Source organism: Montipora capricornis, chromosome 1, assembly GCF_036669925.1.
Source record: "Montipora capricornis isolate CH-2021 chromosome 1, ASM3666992v2, whole genome shotgun sequence".
Lineage (NCBI taxonomy): Eukaryota > Metazoa > Cnidaria > Anthozoa > Scleractinia > Acroporidae > Montipora > Montipora capricornis.
Window position 1 is genome coordinate 885,481 of NC_090883.1, and position 10,173 is coordinate 895,653.

The following is a 10,173-nucleotide window of genomic DNA, read 5'->3' on the forward strand; positions in this document are numbered from 1 at the left end:
ACTACATCTACAGCTCCTACAATGGATGGGCTTTTTTTACCCTTCGCGTTCGCGTAGCATCGGTAGTCGCAACAAAAGAGTGAAGGAAGGACGTTTACATGTTGAGTTTTAGCACTGAGAAGTCCATAACCGAAAAGTCTCAATCTGCAATGAACTGTAGCCCATCAGTTTTCTGTGTCTATTTTACGACGGCTGCTGCCAGATTTTTGCGACAAAAAACGTAACGGTATTGTGTTCCTTGCACGACGCATGATTTTGCATTAAACACGAGCAATCTCTCTTACGGGTACTTGGTTGACCAATCTGACCAATCAGAGGGGCTGTGGTCATCAGGCCCAAGCTGATTGGCCATAACCTGACGGGGCCCGTATTTCAAATTCAGATAATACAGTAAACACTTCTGGGTTATCGCCTTCTGGCTTTAGTAGTCTAGTTCTTCAGTCATTCAGTTTCCTCAATATAAGTTGGTCGAGAACAGTCTGTAAGTTCTTCAATAATCTCGTCCATAGATGACCTGTTCCCAGGATCTTCGTTAACACAGCTTCTTAAGAGAAGGCTTATTTTGGGATGCGGATGATGTATTTCTATACTGTCTATTTGCATCTCAAGCTGTTGTTGATCAGCTTCTTGTCTGATACTCATTTCACAAAGGAAAACACCGTAATTGTACACGTCAGCCTATAAACAAATGCCGCAAAAAATTACAACCAGGCATCCCTAGCGACTAAAATGTATTCGATTATCGTCTAAGTGTCAAAGCAGAATATAACCAATGTAACCATTACCTATACATCACACCTTTCCTCACACCTACACCTTATTACATTCACCGTGTAAATATGTATAAGCTTCTGAGCTTGTTTTATTAAATTCTGTTCGTACATGCAACGAAACGAACAACAGAATTGCTGTAAATATAAACAACCCGAACGAATGTCACAGAGCCTATTCAAAAATGGCAACCAACGAATTGTATTTTTGTCTGTGCTCAGTTTCATTTGACCAACACGCCTCAAATTTAAGCTTAATGTTCTTTTGTATTTCGTTCATGCTAATGAGACCGGTTGGGATAGCTAGTATTAGGAGAATAAAATAATTTAATTTTATGAATAGACTAATTAATTAAAACACTTTGTCTCACTAAAATACAAAATAGTTTCTAAAAAGGCTTCTTGCAATGCAAAAGTTTTATTTAAAGTTAAAACAACAGGGTATGCTCACCTTCTTCCACAATTTTCCTCAGCCCTTAATAACGTTTCAGAATGAGCCGGATGCACTCGTTTCGATTTTTTAAAAAAATAATTGTGCAAAGATTACCCGTCATATTGGACTCATATTGTCGGAGATAGCTGAAACGAGCATGAAATTGACGCTAGAAATTCTTTTCCCCGCGTTATCCTCAACTACGTGCTTGTTGCCGTCCAATCGTGAGAATGCCTAACCGGCCAATTCAGTCAGTTTATAAAGCAGGACTTCACCCGGGTCATCGGCTTGAATATCCAAAGCCCTATTCCCTATCCTGCATGCAGTCTCCATTTCTGACAAAACAACTTCATCTTTTTGCATTTAACCCATTGATTTCCCTCCTGACATAACGCAAGTTTATTTTGTTCCTTAACTGGGGCCTCTTTAGGGTGTATGGGTTAACAGCATCTGGGTCCTCTCAAAAGCTATATCCCCTTTAAACAGGCAAGCAAAAAACGTGATCACAGATAGTTTATTCACATTTGCTCCGAGCATTGGATCTCAGGCCAATACTGCAGTGAACCACTTCATTTTCAAAATAGGAAAAAAAGCAAAGTAGTCCCAAAACAATGCATCCCGAGACTAACCTTGCAAGATATATTTGGATATGACTTCTGTTTACCACCCAGTCCATTTGGCTTCCTCTTTGTCTTAACTGCCCTTCAAGTTCATTGATACGTTGTTGTAGCTCCTCCTCTCTCCTCCCCCCTTGTATTAACTGCGTTTCAAGCAAATCTAGAAACAGATATCCGGATATTTTTTGAGATATTTGGAAGATTTAAAGATATTTGGAAAATCTGGAGATATTTAGAAAAAAAATTGTAATATCTATAATTTTTGAGGGAAAAACTATTGAAGTTACGTTTCTTCCCCAGAAAAAAGGAGAAGGAAAACAAATTTTTAAGTTAAATGCTACTTGCAGGCACAGAAATTCAAATAAACTTAACAAATCCTTTCATAAGGGCCTGCAGTAATCGCATGCAGGAGAATTCTCCTTTTTATATATGCCACATTGCTCCGAGTAAACAGTCAGTAACTTTTCTTGGAACTTTCTTAGAGACTGTAGGCCGTACAGGGAAATGAAATCCAAGGACGAATTGAAGTAAAATTGTTTAGAGTTTTGTTGAATGCCTTACAAGGACACCGTTGAATTTCTGTATTGCCTTATATTTTGTTAGGTTATGGCTGCATTATTCAAGGAAATAAACATACATATTTTCTGGACATTTACTAAAAAATCCGGGGAGATATTTAGAGGGAAAAAAAGGGAACTTCCGGAACAAATTTTAGGCGATTTCGCGTTATATTCATGTGTCTCCGCCTACCTCCAAATTCATCAGTGATACGTTGTTGTAGCTCCTCCTCTCTCGTGCTCCTTTGTCTTAACTGCCCTTCAAGTTCATTGATACGTTCTTGTAGCTCCTGCCGATGTTCTCCCAGGAGCAGCGAGTCAACATCATTGATAAGTTGCCGATCCGGCCATCTTCTGCTCCTTTGTCTTAACTGCCGTTCACGTTCATTGATACGCTGTTGTAGCTCATCTGGAGCTGGTTTATCAACCCTATTTCCACTATGGTTCTGCCCCATAGGTGTTGACTAAAGCACTCTTATCTCAAGCATGCCTCGTGGACCATATTGACGGCCGTCAGTTAAAAATATGGTAATGCCTTTGAGATAGGAAAATTTTAATAGCCCATGTAAACAAAAAGAGGACAGGGCAATCAAGCTCTTACTACCCTGCTGGCAAATTGTTTGTTATCTCATTACTTTCACTTTTGTTGTTTTTGCTGCTGTTATTTTCTTTACGCGCGAAAAAAAGCAAAGGCCTTTGCGACGAAAAAGTTCATATTTCTGTTGAGCGTATCCTATGGTAGGCTTGTCAGAATTTCAAAACAAAATAAGTGATTTAGGGGGATTAATCTGCGGGCAAAACAAGGCCGAAAATCAATAGCACTAATGCGTAACATTTACGAGAAAACTGAAAAGCAGATAGAAAACACCTTGGATAGTGTGATTGTTAACTAAAACGTGGTCACTTGATCTCGTCAGATACTTTCCCCAATTTCATCCCTCGTAGGGAAATCTGAGATTTTTGATTGGTTAATTTCAGTTTGATAATGGTTGATCTAATGATCGGCCACATCTGTCCAAATCGTATGTCGATGGCAAAAACCTGATCGAAGCTTAAAAATCGAGCAGGATTTTAAGGTTGCAGAGCCGTGTAAATGCGATTGTTTTTGGCACAAGTTATCAACTTTTCAAGTTCCCAAGGCTGTGAGGCGAACGACATTTGGAAGTTGGAGAGATTCTGCGAAATTCTGGAGGCACTCGGCCTTGAGCGGTCTTTGAAGTTGCATGGCGTCTTATTTCTTTTTCTTGTATTTGACGACGCGTCAGTGCTGAAGGGGAAAACGGGCCTCCCAAAAACCCATCAAATCACTCGGGACAACGCAGAGGTGTGTAAACTTTAGTTATCTGACTGTCCATGAAATAAAATTTCGTAAATAAACGTCGCGATTTGAAGTTTTTATGGAACATTTCCCTCGATCAGTTGAATTACTGTAACTGCAGGAAATCAATAACCTACTCATCCCCTGTAAAATTTGTTGCCCAGAGTTAAAGAATCGTCAAAACGCCTATTTGTAAGAACCCAAACAAGCTTACTACCTTGTGTTAACCCGGAACGTTTTTAAGCTAGTTTTATTAATAGACTCTATTTTATATACACTTTTCCTTTGGAGCCAATAATATTGCACATGTAAATATAGGTATGTATTTGTGCTTTATATATATTTTTTAATAACGTGACGTTACGCGGAGTTGTCCACCTGTTCTTAGAGGTTAGCGACATCTAGGGACCGTTAATTTCTTGAACTATCATTAACAATTTGCACTCCCCCCTTCTCAGTCAAAAATTTTTCTCATAACCCTCCCCTCCGAAGGAGTAAATTTTTTGTAATCCCGCAAAAAACATATGCCACGAGCTATGCATGCTGTACAGATGACACAACCATCTTTTTGACAATATCAAGATATTACAATTTTCTTAAGTCAGCAAAAGAGAAATGTGTCAGCTCGCTGTAAACTTTGTGTTCGTTGAAGAGTCCAATAAAAGAAAAATCAAATTAGCAGGGAGCGTAGTCTACTCTGATCCATTTCTCTTACTGGCCCCAGGCTTAAATCTATTTTTTTAAACCTGAGCCCCGAATCCCAACTCGTAACAACAAACCAAAGAAGCATATACGAAGGTAAAGTAAAAACGCAGTCAGTGGTGTCGGAACGATCACAGAAATTTTTAATATCACTTGCCATGAAAATGGATCAGTAAACAATATCTCTTTCTTTTTGATTTAGAAACACGTGCAAGTTCTATATTGAGGTGCCAAACAATGATTAAGTAATTGCACATAGTTTCGGAAAATGAGACGAAATAGTCTACAGGTGTTCCGATACTTCACTAGTTTAATGACTCACAGTTTCAACTCACAAAAGTTCTATGGCTCACAATCACAACATTCGATCAACTGCGTTTTTTTAGCCTTGAGAAAGTATCTATACATTTGATACTTGTTTATCTTGTTAATGTCCGGTTTCCATATCTGGTTTAACATGCATGTTTAGAAGCGGAAATGTCATATCACAATAAGTCACGAACAGTCTCTGACACGCTCCCTCACGTATTTCCACTCTGGGAATACATGTTGCACTTGGAGACTGTCAAGAAAAACATTAAATGATTACAGCTGGTAATAATTTGAATGTTCCAGTTTCAAAGTCCTTCACTACTCACTTTCTAGCTCTGTACTAGCAATTTCTTGAATTCTCTCAACTGCTTTTAGAGCTGAATTTCGCTATATGGTCTGAATAACTCTAGAGGGTACAAATATTGCACTGGTCGCTACAACACCCCTCTTCCAGCGCGCAGCTTGGCTCTACGCACGACTCCGTCTCGTCCGATCAGTTTCTTCACAACTCCAAGCTTGCATGCGTTATGATTTCGAGACTCGTCCTTAATGATCACCACTTCTTCAATTGAAGGGTGTAAGGTTTGCTCCCCTCCACTCTTAGTATGCCGCTCTCTCAGACTTCTCAGGTACTCTTTCGACCACCTTAACCACAATGCTTCTTTGCATCGGAGGATGTACTTAGCTCGTTTCCGTAAATCTTGCTCCCGTAAGTGATGGGCACCTAACTCTGGAAGTTGTGTTGATCGTAGGTGCAGCATAGAGCTTGGGGTAAGAAGTGTCTTCTTCCACGTAACTGAGGGGACGCTCGTTTATCGAGCACGACGTCGGCTCATTCACTCCAGTAAGGCAGACTTGAAGACGCCTATTAACCTCTCAAACTACGCCCACCATGGGGCTCGGCTGAGATTGAATCTCCACGTTATGTCATGTTGAACCAAGTAGGAATGAAACTTCTCGTCCTTCTGGACCTTGTTCATCCAATCAGTGGCGGCTTGGAATATGCTTCTGTTATCTGTGTGGATCACATAAGGGCGATCACGTCTGGCTATGAAAACTTTTAGACTTGTGATAAATTTGCTGGTTTGTGGGCTTGTAAGCAGGTCTGGTTGCAAGTTGAGTTGAAGCTTGTCAGCTCGAAAGTTCTCAGGGCATGTGGCTTGAGTTTGAACTTGCTTGGTCCACCAAACTCCCTGGTTCTTTATTTCATCTGTGCACAGCGGTCCTTTCACTCTACTTGTCTTCGGACTTCTGCAATTGAATAGAATCTGGTTAACCATGCAAATATTCGCAAAGTCTTCTTCAAATTATACTTTTCCATATGCTCTGTGAACTCATCTTTCTTCGACAACGCCATGGCTAGTACTTCTTTTTGTTCTTTGGCTTCTGTACTGGACTCGGGCGAGGGCCCAATATCCACATGGGTGGGCCACTTGTCTAGAAAGGATAACCAAGACGGACCGTTTATCCACAGGACTGCATTGCTTGCGTTCCCGCCTGTGCTCTCTAAGTCCGCTGGGTTTTGATCGGTGGGCACATGGCGCCAAGTTATGTCCTAATGTTGCTTAATCTTCTGAACCTTGTTTGTAACGAACTGACGATACTCTCCACTTCCGTTAATCCAATAAAGGGCTACCAGCAGTAGATATGTGGGTGATTGTCGCTCAACGCTTCTTGAACGTTAACTGCTAGATTAGTCGCCATATGTCCTGCAACGAGTTCCAGTCTGGGTATGGTCAAATTATGTTTTGCAAGACGTGATTTGGCAGTGATGAGACCCTGATTAGTCCCAGATTCTTCCTTAACTACTGCATAAACTGCGGCACAGACTCCTTGCGAAATTGCATCTCTAAACGAATCAAGGGGGTAGTTTGTAAAGAAATTGTGGTGCAGCGTCGGTGGGGCTGCAGTGCCGCGTGTGAATGGTGAAATCGCTCTCGTCACACTTAAGCTTCCAGGGAGACATCCACGCCACTTTCTCCACCTCTCGTCCAAATCTGCTGGGATGGGAGTGTCCCAGGGCAACTTCCTCACGCAGATGTCTCTGAATATGAACTTTCCACGGAGTGTCGTGGATGATACAAGTCCCAGTGAGTCGTAGACTTTGGCCAGCTGCGACAAGATTTCTCGTTTGGTTAGGTCAGCTGGTTGCTGCGGGACACACCATGTATCAGCAATTTTGTCCCTTGGAAGTCCGAATAGCTTCGTTACTGTCGTTGATGACCCTAACTGCTGTAAAGCAAAGCTCTGATCTTCACTGTTGCTCGGTATGTCATCTCCCTCTAGCTCGGGTGCATTTGAATTCCACTTGTGCAAGGTGAATTTGGCGTCAGCGAAGCTTTTGGTGGACCCTTCTTTCTGTTGGCACGCTTCCTTTACTGATAGTGCGCCAGATATCAAATCGTCTACGTACGGGCTCTTTTTGATTAGGGCAATTAATTCTGGTTCGCGCTGCTCCCACGCCTGTAATTGCTGCTGTATGACCCCACCCACTTGGTACTGGGATGAGGTCAGGCCAAACAGTGCTCTTGTGAATCTGAAGGTTTCGATGTCTGTTTGACTTCTTGGTTTCCAGTGAAATCTCAAGGCATCCATATCTTCTTCTTTAATTCGTACTTGCAGAAAAGCTTTCTGTCAATAGTAATGGATAGAACCGGGCCCTCACCAAAACGCTCCATAAAAGACTATGTAGGGGCGGCCCCGGTGCAGGGAGTCGTTTAGTGAGGGATGACTTGGCCTTTCTCTAGCTGATGCATCATAGACAATGCCGACTTTTGTGGTTCGTGCATTGTCCCTGACAACTGTTTTATGTGGGGTATAGAATTCCCTCCCTGTCACTGTGGCTGGTGCTGGGTTTACAACTCCTTCGTGTGGCTGTTCTTGTATTATGGTGCCATACTGGTCATAGGTGTTAGTGCGTTCAAGCTTCTTCAGCAGTTGCTGCAATCTTCGGAGGCTCCTTGACTTGTTTGTAGGCAGAGTTGGATGTCATCCCTTCCATGGTAGACCCGTTTCATAATCAATTTCTGGATAGCGGATTAGTTGTTCTTTGAACTCAGCGCAAACCGCATCTTGATCGTTCGCGGATGATTCAGAAAGGCCAAGGACATCCAGTCGACAGAGCTGTTCATAGTCCAACCGGGTTGACTGTGTAACATAGGCTTTAACCTGTCTTCGTGTCCTGGTGACATGATATTCCAGCTTAGGGCAGTTTTCTCTGGAACAAGTTAACCCGATAAACCAACCTTTGGCAGTGTTTCGGTCTTAATATTCGCGTACTCTGATGCTCCCAGGACAAGATAAACTGGTAATAGCGGCTTTGCGTCATTGTCATCCATTCGAACTCCTTCCAAGTGTTTATCTTTCGTCTTGAACTCTTCATATTTGGGGCTTGGCAAAACCACGAGTTCTGGCTTATCAACTTTTGACACTGATATGCTTAGGCTGAAATCTCGATTGACAGATTCGACATTGATATCGTACAATTCTACGTACGTTGGTTGTCATTGACCCGCGCATCATTTCGATTTTTTTCGGCTTTATTTCAGCAGGCTTCGTGCGCAAGGCGTTGATGAGCGTAGCAGAGGCATAAGAGCTACCAGCTCCATTTTTGAGAAGTGCACGAGTTTTAATGCCATCAACTTCCAAAAGCATCACAGGGTAAACAACTTTCGCGGAATCTTCACTTTGAACAGCTGTCAGCATTCCTTCCGGTTTTCATTCAATATCACAAATTGATGTATGGTGTTTCTTGCTACAATTCTGGCATGAGATTTTGCTGCGACATTCGACTACCTTGCGAAGAACAGTACAATTGAAACACAATCGTTTTTGAACCAGAATAGACTTTCTTTCAGCGACGCTGGTGACAGTAGGGCAGGTAGAGGATTTGTGCTCCATGGCGTCGCAGTAAACGCATGTTTGAGTACGTGACACATTCTTTTGCTGTGTTTTGAAGAGCTTGGAGGGATGCTTATCTGTTTTCCAGTCATCTTGATGATTACGATCTGCTTTAATTGACAGTTGACGTTCTATTGGATTTCTTCGTGTCCAAAGCCTAAAACATTTTGACAATTTTTCGAAGGTACAATTTTCCCACGATGGGTCCATACGAACCAAATCTCCTGTTATGGTGGGCAGCTTATCCAGAGTCAAAGAAACATAACCATTGACTTGTTCCAATTTCCCTAGCGCCTGCAAGGATTGCACACAAAATGTCAACTTGTCACTGAATTCGTGAATGCGTTGCGTGTTCGCGTTTGAAATTGTTGGCAGCTCATGTATTTGAACTGAAAATCTGACTCCCTTTCCTATTTTTTATGTTCTTTTGAGTCCCACATGATGAACTGTGATTATCTGGACGCCAAAATCATAAAAGTACAATTCCCCACTAATCTGCAAAAGGATCGGTGATCTCGGATCATATGTGATCATATGCTTTCTTCAATATCAAGAATGTTTTTCAAATATACTCACGACCCACGCTTGCCGAAAGTAATTTCTTTGAATCCTTCCCTTCATAAAAAGCTCGGGTTATGTTACTTCTCAGGCTAAATTTAACGCAAAGGTTTCTGGGATTGGGGCTATCTTGTGCTTTGTACGCGTCTCCATGTAAGTTGATTCATTAAAAGTTCAGTTGAGTTGCACTACTCAGATTTGTCCAGAAAATTCCCCCAAATTAGATGCAAGCGGCTTTTCAATAATTAATATGCGTCACGAAGTGTCCCTTTGCTCTTCTCCACAACTTCAATATCACTCGAGTCTAGGAATGCAGAGGATTAACGTCACAAAGTGTTCCCCAAATACTGCTCCTAAAGTAATTAAAAGGTGCACTTACACTAAGCTCCAAATACCGCTAACCTTTACACTTTCCTTATGGTTGGAAATAGGTAGCAACGGCTTAGGCTCAAGGGATCTAATTAGGTAAAAAAAAAAAAAAAAAAAGAAGAAGCTTAAGGTGACACAAGCTAACACCAACCCGGTGTAGCCAACACATCATGCATGCGCACAACCATTTCACCCTGTCAATTAGCAGCCATGGGCCTCAGTTAAAGCGGTTGTGGCAGCTCCACATATAAGAAATGTGGTAAGCTGGTTGGGAACAGCAAAACACCGGGTTGGTGTTAGCGTGTGTCACCTTGCTTTTTTTGTTTCGTTTTTCACTTAAAAATTTACGTGACCCACCGATCTCTTATAGTGATCCACCTCCCCACACGCTTGCCGTGGGAGAATGGCTGAGCAGTTCCCAACCCAGCTTACCACATTGTTGCGTGAAGCTGCCACTTAAAGGGGTGTCTAAAACACCCGACTGGTGTGTTAGCTACGCCATGGTGAGGCATGGATAGTTTAGACGACGTCTCCTACTGAGGGTTACGCCAGGGCGAAGCCCTACCAGTTTGTTTCTTCGCTTGTGGTATTGCTGCTTTGGTCATCTTGTGGCCCTTGCAGTAGTATGGCAGGTAAT

At 42.1% G+C, this 10,173-nt stretch overlaps 1 protein-coding gene across 1 annotated transcript; it reads right to left on the reverse strand.

Annotated features, from left to right (window-relative positions):
• Positions 1-6,341: 6,341 nt before the first annotated feature.
• On the reverse strand, positions 6,342-7,304 carry LOC138050348 (uncharacterized). Its single transcript, XM_068896701.1, has one exon. The coding sequence runs from the start codon at positions 7,302-7,304 to the stop codon at positions 6,342-6,344; it is 963 nt and encodes a 320-aa protein (XP_068752802.1).
• Positions 7,305-10,173: the final 2,869 nt, after the last annotated feature.

Bases quoted from the DNA above. Each gene is read 5' to 3' on its own strand.
- LOC138050348 (XM_068896701.1), bottom strand. From the start codon at position 7,304: ATGGATGCCTTGAGATTTCACTGGAAACCAAGAAGTCAAACAGACATC.